Source organism: Callorhinchus milii, unplaced genomic scaffold, assembly GCF_018977255.1.
Source record: "Callorhinchus milii isolate IMCB2004 unplaced genomic scaffold, IMCB_Cmil_1.0 Scaffold6, whole genome shotgun sequence".
NCBI lineage: Eukaryota > Metazoa > Chordata > Chondrichthyes > Chimaeriformes > Callorhinchidae > Callorhinchus > Callorhinchus milii.
Window position 1 is genome coordinate 19,260,417 of NW_024704747.1, and position 19,071 is coordinate 19,279,487.

Genomic DNA, 19,071 nt, shown 5'->3' on the forward strand with positions numbered 1-19,071 from the left:
TCGGGTCCCGACCCAATTGTCCAGCGCCTTGGGATGTCCTCCCGCCCTGAAAGGCGCTCTATAAATGGAATCTTGTTGTTGTTGAGTCGAATAGCTTGTGGCTAATAGGATGTCAGAGTAGGAGGCTCCAGTGAAACAGCAGATAAGGCAATCAAGAAACGTAGAGGCGCCCCGAAGAGATCAAGTGAAGAGTAACTTTTCTCAGCCGGATCGTGATGGGTTGTTTACTTTCCCGTTTCCAATGATGGCACGAAGCCTGGACAGGCACCGTTGTCCTTAACTCTCTTTTTCATTGTTGGAGCTTGATGACTCTATAAAAACAAGACATTAAGCCACATGGCAGAGACAATCATTTACTGTAGTTCAGAAAAATAATAAGTCTCACTGCTTGATTTTTTTATTGTCTGGAAATGGCGGGGTGGGGGGAATTTATATAGAGCCAGTCTCAGAAAGCAACATCAGCAGTGTGGGAGCTGACGATGGGCCGAATAACTTTTTCAGTGCCCTAAACTTTCAGTATTCCTATCACTTTAGAGAGCGAGATTCTCCTGGTGTCCTGGCCAACAATCACCTCCTTCCCTCCTGTATAAAAAAAAGGTCATTGGTTTCATGCCTGATGGTGGGTCATTGCTGTGTGTAACTGGTTGCCACGTTCGCCTACAAAACACAGTCATTCCGTTTCACAATAAATCCCATCAAATGAATTGAGATGTCCTCCTGATGTTAAAGGCACTACACCAAATGCAAGGAATATTATTTATTATTACGATTATTATCATCTAGCACAAGATGCCTGGCCACCATGCCATCTGGTGGATGGTGCAATGAGGGATTGGCACTTCAGCAATGCTGTTTTGTCACTGCATTCTGGGGATGCAAGCCAGAGAGGTATCTGGGAAGGTCCACAGCCAGTATTAATGTCTTTATAACTGCTTGTGTGTTGGTGGCTGTTAGATATAGCTGTCAGTGCCTATAATTCCTCCCTGCAAAGTAAGCAGTGCAATTGCCAGACATTGGCAGCCATAGACTACTTAATCCACCTGAATTAGTTCTCAAATGATTTGTAAACTAGGGCTATGACTGAAGTGGTACTGCTTGTTTCATCACCGGAGGAGCACTTGTCTTCTGTTAAGTGCCTCCCGCTAAGGTATATTTGACATTGTGAAGGTGAATCTCTGCCCTGATGCACTTGCTCTCTCACAGTGACAATTTCAGGTAGCAGGAGAGCATTGGTCCATCAAGTCAACCCATCAAACCTTCCACATGTCTAACCCAGTATCAAAGAATCCCAGATTCTTCTAATTTTGAGGAAAGTATTTGGTTCCTTTTTGAAAACCTCTACAGCTCGTTGGTCCAGCTGTACTTGATGTTTATTCTGCAAGCTCTTTTAACAAAATGAATTCACTTACTATTTATTTTCTTTTGTTGGTATTTTGCAGCTTTCACGGCCATTTCTACTATTATTTGTCTATTTATGTGACCATTGCTGATATCTCTCAATTCTTCCATTTATTTCCTGTTCAATTGTTATCAAACCCTGGATCAGTCCATCCTTATTGTGTCTATTTGCTTCTATTGTTTCTATTCCTGCAATCTTAAAGTTCTCTTCTTCGAGAGAAAACTAAAGAAGCAGATAACACTGTTATATATTGGCTTGATTTTGAGCTGCCTTGGCCTCAGTCTACACTGGTGCAATCTCCAGTACTGTACAGTCAATCATCCTGTGTAGAATGAGCAATCAGTAACCATGTGTTGCTATGAAACTGAAAGCTAAATTAGATTTTAGTTTCCCTTAGGCACAGGCATGTAAACAATGGAGGAAACTGCTAAGGAACCAGGTTATGTGTATTCATTATTAGTTTCTCGCCTAATTCCTACTGTAAATAAGGCCAGTTGATCAATCCTGATTTATATGAGTTGCATCAATTTAACCTACAATGTTTAGTTCTCATAGACATGATGGTTAATAAACCTGCTGAGGTGCACAGATGTGTTTATACGTGTAAACTGTTTAACACTAGTTCTGTCGCGGTTTTGTTTTTCCCCGTGTTTACTAATTTCATTTTTGGCTTGTTTTTAGCAATTTTCGAGTGTTTATAAATTAGAGGCTTCAGGGCTTTCATTGCTGTATAGAGAAGAGGTGCCTCGCCCTCACACATGAGCAGTGTCTGGACTTGGAAGAACAAATAGTCACTGGAGACATGGAATCCTCCCACTCAAAGCCCTATAGGGTAGGGTGGTCCTAGCTGGAGAAGCAGCAGGAATGCATGCCACAGACCTTGCGGGATTCAAAGCTTCAGCCTTCTACTTGAATGAGAATAAAACACCCATATTGATATGACAGCTATAATGCTGAGACACCTCAAAGCGCTTCACAAGTAATTGCTGTCAAATGAAATGTGTACATTGGCAATGAAGTTATACACTGACAACCTTATACACGTGTGCAAAGTTTCAAAACAGCAGATCAAACATTGAAATTGGTTTTGTGACAAATACCATCCCATAACTCTATCACTGAGAGTTTAGAACCACTCTAATTCCTTCCGGTTACCCTGGTCTCAGTGTGTCACACACTTCAGCATCTGAAAGAGATAAGATACAGAGAGAAGAACCTGCCCTCTGGGCTGAACTCCTGCAATGGTTAAAGGAGGCAAGCAAGAGGGGCGTGAAGGCACCAAGCCACTTCCAACGTCTCTCCTTCTGTAGACGTGTACCTGGTCAGTACCAGACAGCTTGCCACAGCAGCATACATGAGATTGGGAACTGATCACAAGATGGAGGTCTGTCCTCTTCACAGGCACAATGATCAGCAGGCGAGGTGTGGTATCACATTGGCTTGGTTCACAGAGGACAGGAGATGTCTGTAGCCTGGGTTACCATGGACCTACCTGGCCCTGTCAGATGGGTCTTCTTTGGACTAGCTCACTTGTTGAATAACGTTTTCATGTCCCCCTCCCCCACAGCCTGGAACTGTCGCACGTGGCAGGAGCCGGCTCGCTCTTGGACACTTGGCATATAAATTGGAGCCGACAAGCCCGTAAAGGAAAGCGGGGCGGAGACGCAGGGTGCCTCGCGCGTACAGTTTTATAGCCTCGGCTTCGGATTGCTTTGATTCTTTTACGGTGGCAATAAGAGCGAGGCTGCCTTTGTCGCAGACCATCTCCCTTTTACTTTGCACATGGAACAGAACAAGTGAGGCTCAGCAACAGGCCGTGCGAACAAAGGTTCCTCTGTTGGCATAGCAACCCCACCGAGGCCACTGGTACTGCCTTGACTGAAGCTCTCTCAGACAATTCCAACGTCTCCCGTGCGTTCAAATGCAATTGAACAATTAACCCCCCGCCCACATATGTTTGTTTCCAAGGCACTCTTTAAGTAAAGGTCACGTCCATTACCTCAGCTGAGGTGTCTTTCTCAACTTGGCTACTGGATACCGGTCGGCATTTTGGGATCACTTTCCCAAGAGAAATGATCGGAATCAGAGGTGATGGACGAGGCTAATAAGAACACGAGAAGGCACGAGACTAGAAAAGGGCATTGGGTCCAATAAAGGAATGTTCCTCTGCAGATTCCAGACTGACCCACTCACCCACCCAACAGGGAAGATTTCAGCAAAGGTCCACCACGATTCCTCTACAAAATACACACTCACTACACTTCACAGTAAAACCCTGTGAAGCACTTTGAGACGTCCTCCCGACATGAAAGGCAACAATGTCAAATGTAAGGATTATTATTTTATTATTATGAGCTTGAAAGGTGATCCTGCAGAAATGTCATCAGACACAGACCTATCTTTATAACATTTTTATTGATTTTGTTTATCAGAATAGTTTTATGTAAGTTTTTGTTATCTAATCCACCACATGAACAGTTGGTTTCATTGCTGACTGAGCTGTGTGTTTGTGTGTGTGTGGATTGAATTGGCCATTTATTGAGCACTACAATGGTACAAACAAAGCTAAGTGTAACTTTGGATGGAAATCAGAAGCTATGGACATATCATGTGATATTATACAATATGGAGCAGGAAAGATCTTGGTACAATCTCTGGGCTGTGTAGAACAGATACCAGGAGATGTGGGTAGCTGAGAGAACAAGATCACAAGATTGTTTTGGGTGATTAAAGCCCTTAGGTCAATTTGATCTCATCCTTACAGAATAACCACTCTGCCAACTTCTCATTCCAGCTTTAATATATTTAATAATAATAATTATAATAATCCCTGCATTTGATAAAGTAGCTTATCACATCATTCAGGTAGACGTTAAACATCCCATGGCTCAAAAAGAGAGTTTCTCTTGGTGTCCCAGCCAGCAATCCCCCAAATAAAATTAGTCAATCACTCCATGGCTGATTGTAATACATTGATGTGCACAATTGGCTGTCACAAGGAGATTGAGGAAAAATGAACAGGTTCCACTGAATTTGAATATACAATTTATTCCATTCCTCTTTTTTACACTCTTTATAAAACTGATCATTTAAAAAATGCCGGGCAGCTTCATAAGGCAGTAAACTTCAATGAATCCTTTTCTTGCTCCCAGGCATTCATGAACTAAATTTAAATTCATCCTTCATTGTGCAATGGATATTTCCAACTGGAAATAAGGACGTGAATACCAAGACCTTTCCTTCCCAACAAACAACAAAACTTTCCGAGATCAGATGGATTGTGAGCTTTTCTTTGGACATAAACCTTTAAGGCAAAACACCAGAACTTTGGTTTATCTCATTATTTATTACATGCATCTTGACTCTGCACTGCACTGAACTTGTATTGGCCCACAAAATATACACTTTACAGCATATCCTGTGAAGCGCTTTGAGATGACTCAATGACATGATAAGGTGCTATGTCAAATGCAAGGATTGTTATTATTATTCAAGCACCACTTGCTTGCACATAGAAGGAATCCTGTACTATCAGTTAAGCTCCGGCTTGACAGCAAAACGAAGGTTTAAATCCTGCGTTCTCTCTTCAGTCATTTTAATAACTATACAAACTGTTTGAAAAGAGCTCAGCAAAAACTCATTAAAAGGAAACTTCACATGTGTACTGTTTGTTCGATGCATTAACTGTAAAACTACTCTGCCAGGAATATTACCATACTCAAATTTGTTACATCATCCATGGTTTACTTAGAAATCCTATAATCTGTTGGCTTTTAAGGTGCTTAGGGAGGAGAATCAGAAAACACTTTACATGTATTATGTATAGCAACCCTACCATTCTGAACTCATAACATTAGACTGAGCATTTAGACCTTTTTGGAGTATTTAATTGTGGAGATTTTCCCCTCAATGGATTGCTTGTGACTTCTACTGGAACTAAAAAATTATTGTTTTCTGTTTCCCCTGATAGCCTGGCTAAGTGGGTAAGGGTCTTGTTCCTTTATTACACAAGCCAGAAGGATGAAGTTCGATTAAACTTTACCAACCTAACCACTCTCAGCCTCTCTGCCCCGCCCCTCTGGAACTCCATCCTGGAGCCCCTCTACCTTGCCTCATTCAAGCACAGTCTCAAGATCTTCCTTTTCGACCATGCCTTTGGTCATATTTCCTCCTCCACCCCACTTGTCCTCCATCCCTCTCTGATCCCAACCAGCTCAGGTACAAACCTCATTGCCCAGCACCTTGGGACGTCCTCCCGATGCGAAAGGCACAATATAAATCCAGTTTGTTGTTGTTAATATCAGAACTTTCAAACAAGTCGCTACCTGGGAGTTATTAACATGTTGGCCACCTAACCCCATTATTCAGGTTGTAATACTGAAATTTTGAATGGTGGAGGGGGTGGATGGTGGGGGTCGGGTGGGGGCAGGAGGAATTCTGAGCTGGGGTGATGTCAGGGAAGCAAAAGAACAAAACCTTTTTAATCAAGGAATAGATATGGCAAATTATGATTCACATAGCCTAATCCTATGTGCTAGTTATAACTGCTCGGCGAATAACTGTCAGGACAGACCCTTCATTTTATGTAGCCATGACTTGCATTTTCTTGTTCAGTCCAAAAATAGATGTTAAAATTGCACTACACCAGCAGTAACAGAATTCACTACTGATGGATCAAATGAGTCACTGACAACGAACAAGCAAAACAGTGAATTAACTGGACATGACATCACAACCCATCTTTACACCCCAACCCCAGGCTACACAAAGTATCTGACATTTTACCTGAAGCATGTTTATTCAGCTCAGAGATGATAATTCTGCGATCTTGATCAGAGAAGCTAAATGCATTGAGTGCGCGGGATAAGGAAATCTCAATCTGAAACGGCACTAGTTATCCCCATATACAACTGCGCTCTGAAAACATTCACGTTGAACCCGGCAGCTTCACTCCTCTCGCAGTGATAAACAGGCAGCCTTTTTTTTACACACACCACCAATGTGACCACAAAGTATGCTTTCCGTATCTGGAATAGTGATAACAAGCTGTGGGAGAGAAAGACTGGTTATCACAAGTCCACTTTGTTCATGTCAATATTTATGTAAGATAGGTCACTAAAAGATAGCTGAAAGAAAGAATAATTTTCTGGAAACAGTTATAAAACAGCTTACAGTCGTTTGCACAGATAAGTAGGGACACAATTTGGTTTTGGATGCAGATATAATCTTTTAATGGTCAGTGTATAAGGCCCAAACCTCAAAGAAAAGTTATCCAGTCTTAAGGGACTCTTTGCATTTTCTTAAGCAAATAAGCAAAGCAACAGTTTAGTACTTTTGCCAAAGTATTACGTTTCTTATACAATACTATTACACCTGATAGAGCCTATTGTCAGTTAAGGGGGAGAAAAGTAATTACACTTGGGTCTAGATTTACTAGATTTTCTTAGCATTTCAGAACATGCAGAATTTGGCAAATTGTTGAATTCAACTTCAGCTTTGACATTGGTTTTCTGTAGTTGCTAAAAGAATAAATAATAAGAATCTTTGCATTTGATATAACACCTTATTACTTTGTTTGGACATCTCAAAATGCTTTACAGGATTTTACTGTGAAGTGCAGTGACTGTATTTATAAACAAACCTGACAGACAATTTCCACACGGCATCATCCCACAAGTAGCCCGTGAAGTGAATGACTGATTTTACCTGGGGATTGTTGGCCAGGGCACTGGGAGAAACTCCCTTCTCTTTTCGATCAGTGCCATGGGATGTTTAAGGTCCACCTGAACAAGCAGGTAAACACTCTGTTTAATGTCTCATCTAAAGAACGGCACCTCTGATAATGCAGAGTTACCCATACTCTGCGTTGAAGTGTCAGCCTAGACTGTGAATTCAAAATTAGGGTTATCTGACTGTGGGCAGGTTGCAGCTTTAATCTACAACCTTCTGACTCAGAGGCGAGAGTACTACCAACTGAGCCAGGCTAACAAAAGCAAAGCTTGAAGAACTGGAAGAAAACTGACTTAAAAATGAAGGTTATATTTAAGAATTTGCCAATGCTTTGAACTAAGATAACAGAATAAATCTAGAGTCAGGTAGGATTTCTAGTCCTCAGTGACTTTGGAAATTGTTCCATTGCCAGTAAATCTTGCGTGAGTGGCAGCAAGCAACAGTGGTAACTACAAGTTTGGAACACAATAACACATTCATCCAGAGTCAGCTGCTTTTTATTTGTTCTAAAACAATATCCATTTCAAGTTACACATAAACATGGTACACAACTCATCTACACCAAATACCATGCAAGCAGCCGAAAGCAATTCATTGGGGTGGGGGGTAGAACATTATATATGCAGGCTTTTATTTTACATCATTTCAAACTCATAACAATATACAGGTAAGAAAAAAAATCCAAACACCTGAAATTAAATTTCTTCTAACAACTTTACAGTACATTCAAAATAGATATGGAGCATCTCGCCATCCTAGTAGTGTGTTTAGTGGCAATTTTCTATTCACGATCCTTTTACCACATGTAGCAAACACGAGGAATATAAAAAAATGAGTGCTGTGTATTTGGCTTCTTTTAAGACCATTTAAGACCAATTTCATTTTTAAAAATTATTATTATTATTGCACCTTTTATGTCCAGACACATTGTTAAGGCTGATTGTAAACTGACGCACAGCAACACACAAGCCTACCTATGCCACTGATATACTACATCAAAGATGATAGTCTACACATAGACACAACCAGTGCTGATGCATAGGTTTAACTTGAATACCAATAATGTCTGCAACCATGTAGATGATACACACACATACACACTCTCACACACATACATACACCTGGCCTCTAAGCACAGCTTCCTTTGCATTTTGATAATAAGTACTTTATAGGCTTCTCAGATTTTACCAAAATCTGTAATATTGGCATATGGACCATCAGTTACATTGTATATCAATTTTCCATAGCTTTGCCAATGATATCACAGCAGAGAGAATTATTGGTTATATTGACCTGTGACAACATGATATTATCGAGTCTTGGGTCTGGGAGAACTTGTAGATTCAGAACATTAGTGCTTTGCACAATCCAGAACTGGAAATCTAGTCTTGCTTGTCCTAGAACTGCCTGCAGTTCTGAGACCATTACATGAAACAAATGGAATATTGACAGGCAATGTGGATGGATGACACAGTCAAAGTGGTATTGGTTATTGATGCAGCAATGGATCACATTGTGAAGCACTGTGCCATTTTTTTTCTTCGAGGCTCCTGTTGGATTGTTCCTATGAAGAACAGAGCTTTGGATACAGAGACTCCTTGATCTGACACATGCCTTTACCCTTCTTTCAGCCCATTCGCAGCGGGTCAATTTCCTCACCATTTAACACAAAATATACACAAAGGTATTTCATTTCACGCCCAATTCGCACGGTGCCTTTTGAAGAGTTAGTTGAATCCAACGTGTCAGCGCTAAAACCTTAGGGTAAAAACAAACAATCCAAAGCAAAGAGAAAGTTTTGATTTGTCCAGAGGCTTCTCTTGTAACATACATAATCTTCCATTGTAAATTTTCCCTGGGTTTAATCTCTGCTACGGTTTCGTTTTTTCAGGAAGAAGAAACTTGACTTCATAGAAGGTCCCAAGAGCATAGGCACTTGGTTTCTGTGTGTAATTTTGATCTGAAAAAGAAAATGAGCAAAGCAGAACAGCCTTAGCTTCTGTTCCATCAGATGTAATGTAAAAATATCCTAGCACTTCATCTTCCAGCTGTAGCTTTTTAACAGGCTTCAGGCTGTCTTGAAGAACACAACTGCACCTTTGGCCAAAATGAACTCCCACAAATCATTAATCATATTCATACAAAGTTCTCTCTCGTTTCCCCTCCGCTCCCCACACAGAACATAAAGCTGCATCCAACTTCTCATGGATTAGAACTGAGAGTGGGTGAGAGAGACTTAGAGCAGAGGAACATTAAATGGGAAAGCTTAAACAAGACAGCATTCCTCTTTTTCTCCCTCCCCCCCCATCTATTTGAGAAAATACTCGATAGTAAATATAATCAATTTTACTCAACAGCCTTTGGGTAAAAGGACCATAAGGTCACAGGTTTAAATCCCACTCTGTACTGAGTTACTTGATTTCAGCCTAAGCAGCATTTTCAACCATATATTCACCTCAGCACCCACTGGGTCACAAAGTTGGGGTGGGGAGAGGGGGACCCGGTGGGATCCGCCATGATTCCAACTCCTGACCAATATTCAGTGACCTGTTGTGTCCCCAGTACCTCAGGCACTGTTCATGACAGGTGAGCTATTGTGGCACATCGGCAGCACTTGGAGGCGAAGAGCAATTTCTGGGAATATAAAATCTTCCCACTCAGCTCCTGTTAACCCAGCAAGCCAAAGCCCTAATGAGTAGGGTGGTCCTCGTCAGATAAGCAGTGGGAAGCATGCTAGCCAATGCTCTCAATAGCAAGCCTTGTTGCTTTAGCAGGTTAAACTCCAGTAGTACCCCAGCACACACGCTGGGGTCCTCAAGCCTTGGCTCTTGTCAATCTGCACCTGAGAAGAATGGTGAGAACAACCTTTTTCACACCAGACAGTGCCTTGATCAACTGAGCTACGAGGAGAAAGTACTCAGAGGGTTTTGAAACCAAACAGCTGGCAATTAAAAGGATGCAAAATATTGACAAATGTGACCAGGTAACAGGATTTATATGTACGTCAGTAAGAGCACAACACAAATATAGATAACTACTAGGTAAAGATGCCACCTACAGTACAAGGAGGCTGCATCCAGGGCTCTCCATCGATCTGCATAGGCAGCAGCTTGATTGTCCTGTCAATAAAACAGGCAAACAGTTAGCTTTGTAACCTGGAAAGTGGTCATTTTGTACAATGTAGGTTTTTGTGTGTGGCTGTTTGGTAACCAGATAATGGTGGGGAGAGGTGGAAGTGGGGAAGTGTACAGAGAATTGGCTAAAACATCAGCTCACCTGAATATTTTTTATGGAAATAATGAGCAAACAGACGTATTTAGATAATTACCTGATAGTGACACAGGAACATTGAGCCAGTCGCTTGCCAGCACTCTTTAGCCCTGTGTAAATCTGTCCCATCTCCATGGCACCTTCAAGTCCAACAACCTCCAGCAGCTGATCGCTTAGGTCTGCAACATATAAATTCAGAAACTCTGTTTCTTTTAAAGCCAATGACTGATAATAACAACAATAATAATCCTTGCAATTGATATAGTGCTTTATCAGATATTCGAGGCATCTCAAAGCGCTTCACAGAATACACTGGAAAGTGAATTGATTGTACTTTGTGGGCGAAACCCCATCTATGGAAAACCGAATGCACTTTCACACAGACTGTGTTGGAGCAATGATAACACCTGCCCCATCCATGAATGAAAAAGCTCTTTAAAAGTACCACTTTGTTGACCTTTTTGATGTAATTTTACTACCGTTGTACAACCTTCCCAAATCTAATACAGGGGCCTCTTTATTGAGGAGGTTTTGCTGTCGGGTGTGGACTGCAATCACTTCCACACAACATCCAGAGCAAAGCTTCACAGCAATTCACCTGCCCAACCACATAAATGAATGTCAGTCACAGTCTGTCTCCACGAGACAGAAAGAGGGCGAGATCATAAAATGGCAAAATAAACTGCAAAGCGTACGTTTTGAAAAGGAGAAATAACTATATATGTTTTTATTCCATTTAGATTAAGTTAACTGTAGAAAAAGTAACATTTCGGTAAATTACTGTGGATTGGCTCCAGAACAACAACAAATTGTATTGATATTGCATCTTTCAAATTAGGAGGACGTTCCAAGGCGCTGGGGGTTGGAATCAAGAGGGGTAGAGGGACGAGAGGATTGGGGAGATGATTGAAGACACGGTCAAAGAGGAAAATCTTGAGACAGGCATTGAAGGAGGCAAGGGAGGGGATGAGGTGAAGGGACTCTGGGATGGAGTTCCAGAGGGTGGGGGCAGAAAGGCTGAAGGTCTGGCTGCTGATGATGGGGCGGGCATGGCAGGGTCATAGAGCAGGCCAGTGCCCGCTGACCGGAGGGAGCGGACAGCTTGGTAAGGTTTTAGTAGGTCGTAAAGGTTCACACCAAGGGAGGAGCAAGACTGTGGAGGACTTTAAAAGTGAGGACGAGGATCTTAAACTTGATCCTCTGGGGATTAACTTCCCCATGCCCCATCAACTTTTTTTTCCAGTTACTTAGAAGAAAGTTATCGCCTGCACAGTGTTGTACTGTATTTGGTGAGTGGTGCAGTTATTTTGCAGCTGAAGTTAAAACCATCTGGACTGCTACAGCAAGCAGATTATTAGAGAGTCATTTGAGATTCTAAACAAGGTGCCCATTCAGATTACGCCAAAAACACTGGTTACTTAGGAAGTAAGTGAACATTTTATATGCCCCTATGGGAACCACCAATCAAATATTTTTATTTCCTCCAGAAACACAGAAAAAAAAAGTGCTCACTGGATTTAGAGAACAAATTACAAAAACATATTACTTTAGTATTGCTGGACACTGATACGAACAAATTCAGCTTTCAGGATCGAGTTATATGATGTGTAACAATGCTGGAAATTGGAAGCAATGGGATTTTTCAATAATTCGACTAGTTGTCCATGGTTATGGATTTTTACCTTCCACTGCTTTTGGCTCCTTCAATGCTCAACACCAAAGGTTCACACCAAGAGTTCATTGGTGATGGGATCTCTACTTCTCAATGGAAAAAAGGGGGTTTTCTTGGACACCTTGGCACTGTACTAACTATGTCGCTGGTTGTTGTTCTGATGGCTGAAGCAACTGATCAGAACCAAAGGCAGTGGCAGGAATGCTAAAGTTGTCCTCAGTGCCCTGGGGTAGGGAGGGGAAAACGCAGCCGCTCCCACTATCCAATGACTCCCTGCCGTAAAGTATCCATGTCTTGATATCAGGTGAGAACAGGATTGGGCTCAGCTGTGTTTGCTCGCCATAGTAGAATGGATTGCTGATGCTTACCACGTAGGCACACAAATGACGAATGAACATTTGGGCAATGTACCAGAGGTTGGCTGGTACGTTTGCCAGCAAGGACATCTTTCAGGAGAGCAGAGCAGAGGAGGGGAGGAAAATTAAAAAACAAAGATGCAGAATGGAATGCCAACTTTCACTGGCATCTCGTCAGATCATGGGTCCATATGTAGCAGTAACCTAAAGCAAATCAAGTCGTCTTCTGCCTGGTCTACAAACAGCTGACATTCCTACTCGCCAACAATTCATGAATGAGAAACAGGATACAGAGAAGCTGGAGGTGGCATAATGAAGAGCGGAGTTTAAAAAAAACACATTACACACAGAAATAGATTAGGTAATGCATCGCACTTGGCTGATGTAATGCTTACACCACAAAGGAGGCCAAAATACATCAGCACCTGGTTTCTCGCACAAAATGATACAGGTAGAGACTAGTTACTTCTAAGATGATAAACACACTACTTATGGCAAGATAGGAAATATATGCATTATCTTGCACGACTTGCCCAGACCTTGGTGGAATAATGGAGTCTAGAGTATTTGTTGGAATACAAAGTGAACATCCTGAGTTTAGGATTGCTTTACATTGTAGATTTTTTCATTGTCCTCCCCTATCTTCTCTGTTTGATTGTATTGGGGGAAGAAGCAGAGCATTGTGTGAGATATTGACTGTAGTCTACAATTCAGGTGTATGTGCTCAGAACAATGACATTATCTTCCAGGGATCTTTAGTTAGTACAGAGTACAGCAGCTTTCATACTTAGTTACCTTAATGACTAGGATGAAGGTTTACCTACGTAATGTAAGCCTGGTCAATGAGCCTTAGCTGAGGTTAGCTGAACAGGCCAGCAATGCTCTGCAGGGACAGGATGACCAAACAGAGAATCAACCTTGGCTCCTTTCTGGCCCCAACCATCCCAACGGCCCAGTCTTCCCCTGGGCAGCAACTTCTAACTGAGTCACCACAAGACTTTTAATTCAGAAAGGTTACTAAAACAAATACCCCTGTCTGTCTCCGCTCAGAACAGTCCACAATCAGTAATGCTCCTTTGCCACTGCAGGCATCCCTTGTTATAGCTGTTACGAAGTACTTCATGAATTGTGTATAAAAGAAGTGACAGAAGCCTGTTAACTATAGTCTTTTTGCAAATTAAGCTTTCTGTAAGTAGTTTGCATCTGTAAGCTTTTATTTAGGGCATTTCCTAAAATTTGCAGTTCCTTGTGACATGCGGCTTGGGGGTCATTTACACTTTTGTTTGACTCAGCGTGTTCCCGGACTTCTTTAAAATGAAATGTGCTGTGGGGGCAGTGGGTAAAGGAGGTGGGAGGTGCACGGAAAAACTAATCTACATCATTTAGAAAACATTGGAATGCCCCGTGCTGGTTGATTACATTTCTGTTGCACAATTCTGTGGTAAATTACTTGTCATTCACAGCAGAAAACCCAAAGTGGCACAACACAGAGAAACAGAGACAACTCACAGGACAGGACAAAAGTGCCTTGCATTCACCCTGTGCGATTTTTTGTCAATCACAGGAGAGAAGGAGAGACAGTGCAACTCTTTGTAATGACTGAAAAAAAATGACGATTTGAGACAAGTTGAAACCTATCAACCTCGAGCCTACTGACAATTTATAGATTTTGTATGTTTAAGGGCAAGGGGAATGTACAATTATAGGAATTTTACTGATGAACAGTCTATGCTTTTTCAGAATAGGCACAACTCAGAATATTAGTCATTGTGGAGTCCTGTGGCTTAGTGGTTAGAGCACTCGACTCGCAGCGAGAGAACCTAAGTTTGATTCCTGGGCAGAGTGAAACGTTAGACAAGTTTCCTTACTCCACACGCCTTGGTTTATAGAGCAGTAAGTAGAAACCCGGTTGTTAATTGATTGGCGGATCGCTTTTCCGGGGGTAATAATCCCTTCAAAGAAATTAAAAATAATAATTTGGCCATTCCCTCCCCCACCCACCAACATACACACACACACACACACACACACAGAGTCAAAAGTCTACATGTATGCATTGGGCACAAATTTGGCTTTTATTTGCAAATAAGCGATCATTCCTGTGTATTGCTAACATTGCAGGACCGGGGGAGGGGTGGAGGTTATCTCCAGAGGTGGAATGCTAACCCACCTTGGGAGGTGGAAACAACCATCTTAGCAAGAAGGGGAGGTAGTGCCACTTTATTTATATTGCAGCAATGTGGAAGGGCAATAGTCCAGTGGTATTTGATGTATTAACAGAATAGTTGTCGAAATGTTTATTCATTACAGAAAGCCAAAGAAGACAACAGAGGTCATTTTACCACCATATAAGGTTCTGGGAGTCAATCCCATGCTTTTCACAAACACCAACGGGCCCGTTGTTCCTCTCTTGGAATGGAATTTCAATTTTCCAAGAATAGTGTCCAAAATGCGCGAGGCAAAAAAAAATTTCCATTCAAAACAACAGTAACTCCTTTTTATGGTGAGCAATTCTTGCATTTTTTGTTGCACAACTTATTTCTTGCAACACATTCATTCAATACACTATTTCTAGGAATACACACATTGTAACCACAGCATGCTTAGTAGTTCAAACGATATACTCGTTGTGTTGGTGGATAAATATACCCACTATATATAAATGGATACGTGGGAGTGAGTTACAAAGTTGCAATCGAATTGAGAGGTTAGGCCGACATCATCATCTGACTTCCACGATTAGATTACAGCTTTCAGAACAGACTGGAATTTTACATACTAGAACCTACTTAAAGAGAGCCAAATTCTTTCTCTATCTTTTAAAGGCTTTAAGCTGCCTTGATACATTTAGGAGTGTGACCGAGTCTCAGTGCCAACACGTTACTATGGGGTCCATTGGGGAGAGATATTCTCCTGATAGCCCAGTGAGTAAATGCTCCTGGTGTTTGAGGGAGCCATTCAGACCAGGTATGTCCCAGGGTTTGGTCTGTGCTGAGAAATTTAAGTCCTTGTACCTATTAGGGAGATTAGACCTATAAACCCCCAGTGCCTATTAGACCCCTATTAGGGTCTTGATTCTTGCTGAGTTATTTAAGCCATTGATCTGGTCTGGGGTTGACATCTGCTTCACAGTATACTGATCCATTAAACTCCAATACAAAGTGCATGCATGAGGATATCAGGCAAATACAGAGCCTTCTCCCTCCCCCCGAACCAACTGAATATATTGCTAAAAGATACTAGAGAGGGGCTAATGCCATAGGTGCAATAGATGGGCAGATGTTAATGTTCGCATTGCATTATTTGAAAAGAGAAGCAAATTGCCCCAGTGTTCAGGCCGAATCATCCTCCAGAATGATTAGCCATCCAGCTGGCTCATGGCCATTTGTGGATGTTGATGATGCAAGCGCTGTGATATGCCTTCAGTAATAGCTACTTAACAGTCATTATTTGTGAAGCTCTATAAGACATTTTATATTTTACCTGCGAAAGTGTTAAACAAGTTCTTCCTACAATTATTATATAGAGCTTTTTTAAAAAAAAACTTACGTTGGTTTCTACTTTTGGTTTCTAGCGAAAGTGGAAAAGGGCGACTGGACCAACAGGCTGGAGACAGGGCCTGACATGACACTGTCTTCCAAGGTCAAAATTAGTTCAGATGATGAAGTCCCTTGCTTCAGCACATCTGATCTCATCCTTCGAGAACCTACTACTGCTCTACTAGCCCCCAGCCCCACCCACCAAGCTGCCTTTGAAATGAATATGGTGAAATACAAAGGCATTCATGGTAACAAACAATTTCCTGATGCAAACATATGCAAAGTCCCAGCCTGTTGCTGGCATGATCACTGATGGTGCTTCCATTCTTCCCATGTGCAAGTCTGGCTTTGCACAGCTTTTTCCTCTCTCTTGACATAATGCACACACCAAAACTCCACTGTATGTTCTATTTTCGGAAGTACAATATTAAAGCCAATCATTGCTCGTCACCACCAAAATTGCTTAGCGGAATGTCAGCGGTTTGATCAGCCCACCCACGAAACATAGACATTATTAAACATTACAAAGAGATATTTCAGCAGGGCTGCCAGAACTTGCAAACAGCTTATTTTTTTATATATTCTGGGTTAGGCGACAAGCAATAAGTAGCAATAAGTCAGACCAAGCAATGATGTCGTTGATGCTGCATGGCTTGTTATGGCAGGCAAAGATCCCAGCTCATTCATAAGGTTATGGTTGCCGTGACAACTATGCTTTCGGTATTCAAAATCAGTTCAAAGGCAATCAGCACGCAACAAGGTCAGGATCGTGCATGGTTTTGCAAAAGATCTGAATACTACGTCCTTCAGATAAAATGTTAACCTAAGGTCTCGTCTGACTGTTCAGGTGGACGTTAAAGATCCCACAACACTATTCAAAAAGAGAAAGGAGTCACTCCCGGTGTCTTGGCCAACTATTCCCCAAATAAAATTGATCATTCCCTTCATGGCTGTTTGTGGGTCATTGCTGTGTGCCAAACTGGCTGCATTTGCCTAGAAAAACACAGTCACTACACTTCACAATGCAAGGATTGTGACTACCCATTTTCTGACTGAGCATATGGAGAAGTGCTCTTTTGTTGTCTGAAGTTTCTAAGAGAACTCCTTCAATGATCAGCCTGCTGCAGCGTAAGGCTAGACAGGCCAGAAACGTTGCAAGTTCCATTCCAAGGTCCTTTTGAGTGAGCTGATCTCCAATAGAGCAGCAGAAGGAATGCTATAGTTGGCCTCAGTGTCCCGGGGTTAAGGAGGGAGGGGTAATATCAGCCAGGGTTCCTGCTGCTGATTGCTATCCAGTAATGTCTATTGGAAAGTGTGTCTACCTGTGCATTTGCGCATGTTTCTTCTTTTTGTCCGAATTTTCCAAATATAATTCACAAGGCCCGAGTTTCCTTGTTAACATCAACCCATGACCTCACCATGTGTTGGCCATGGGTTTCAGTCAGTTCTTGTGTGAAAGAAAAATTTAAATGGGGGCAGGGAGGGAGTGCACAAAATATGTACAATAATAGTATTTTTTTATATTGTTGCAAAGCAGTCCTTTCCCCCCAAGGGACTCTCAATGCGACAGATTTGTCAAAAGTACCACAAAAAAACTGTGATAAAAGTTGGCTGACTTTTACTTAGTTTGAATCTTGTGAACTGAGCCATTGTTAAAAACATGTGCCCGATGCCTAGTTAATAGGTTTGAAAAGCACAATAAAGAGCTGAGAAGAGCTACACCTAATCCTCTGGGTTTCCAACCATTCTATTGTGCTGAGCCGCCTCTTGTTTTTAACAGGTGCTCAGAGATCTGACCTGTTGCTCCATCAGAGGTGTAAACATGCAGAACAATTAAAAAAAACACTTCCTCTTGTGTTCACACGTTTTTTTCCTGCATACAGGACTGGAATTCGCTTTAATGTGACGAATTGAACACCGTATATTAAAAAATTGCAGCATAAAGTCACCATTTATTCTAGCAGTTCGTAGTGCATTCCTCATGGTGTTGCACTCACACCAGGTGTCAGCCTGGCTCAGTTGGTAGCACTCTTTCTTCTGAGTCACAAGGTTGTGGATTCAAGCCCCCAGGTCAGGACTTGGAGCTTGCAGTGTAAACTGACGCTCCAGTGCAGTATTTGGGGGAAGCGTTACAATGTCGTAAGCACAGTCCTTCAGATAAGACATTAAAACCGAGGTCTTATCTGTCTGTTGAAGACATTAAAGATCCCAAGATGCCAATTCGAAGAGAAAGGTGCGGTGCTCTGGGCAACAAGCTTCCAGATGAATTGTTATTCACTTCATGGCTTGTCGCGCCACTTTCAATGTGCAAATTGGCTGCCAATTTGCCAATTTGTACACAGTGTAGAAATCTACACAGTCACTACACTTGACAGTAATTACCTGTGAAATTCTTTGAGAAGTTAGAGGTGCAGTAACAAAGGCAAGAATTATTGCTACAGAAAACACTGTAATTTGTGCTATAAACCTTTGCAGTAGTTTCGCCAGGAGAAGGGAAGGAGAAAACATGGGAATGGAGAAACATGGGAACCACCAGGCTGACAGGCTCCTGCAAGTTCAAACATTCCTGCGCCTAGCGTAACAATAAAATAATAATAATCCTTGCATTTGATATAGCGCTTTTCATGTCTTCTAGATGTCTCAAAGCGCTTCACAGAATATATTGTGAAGTGAATTGACTGTGCACTTTGTGGGCGAAACGAGGCAGCCAATTGCACACAGCAGAGTCACACAAACAGTCATGGATTGAGTGACCAAATTATTATTGTTTTTTTTTAAGTGATTATTATCTCCGGAAAAGCAATCCGACAATCGACTAACAACCGGGTTCCTACGTACTTTTCGATGTATCCTCTGAAAATAAGGAGTCAAAGAAACAAGACCTGATATTAGTCTTTTGAGTTCCTGAGTTAGCATCCATTCAGGCCAGGATGGTATATGCAAGCTCCTTAAAAATCCTTTCCGATAAACTAGGAGGGCTCAAATTGACGGGCAACGATGCCTATGATCTAGATGACCTTGCTGCGAAGTTGAGCCAATCGGTCACCAAGCCAGAAGGGAAGCCAACGTAAATCCTAATGTTGCAGAGAGCCACTATCTCGTTCA

The 19,071-nt window shown here is 41.8% G+C and overlaps 1 protein-coding gene across 2 annotated transcripts in view; it reads right to left on the bottom strand.

Moving 5' to 3' along the window:
- Positions 1–7,608: 7,608 nt before the first annotated feature.
- LOC103182909 (diacylglycerol kinase beta) overlaps positions 7,609–19,071 on the bottom strand; it is a 175,823-nt gene continuing 164,360 nt past the window's right edge. For both annotated transcript variants that reach the window (XM_042336191.1, XM_042336192.1), the window contains 3 exons: positions 10,458–10,578; positions 10,188–10,248; positions 7,609–9,089 (listed from right to left, as the gene is read on the bottom strand). In XM_042336191.1, the coding sequence (XP_042192125.1) occupies positions 8,991–9,089; positions 10,188–10,248; positions 10,458–10,578 (281 nt within the window). In that variant the 3' untranslated portion in view covers positions 7,609–8,990. The remainder of the gene's footprint in view (positions 9,090–10,187; positions 10,249–10,457; positions 10,579–19,071) is intronic.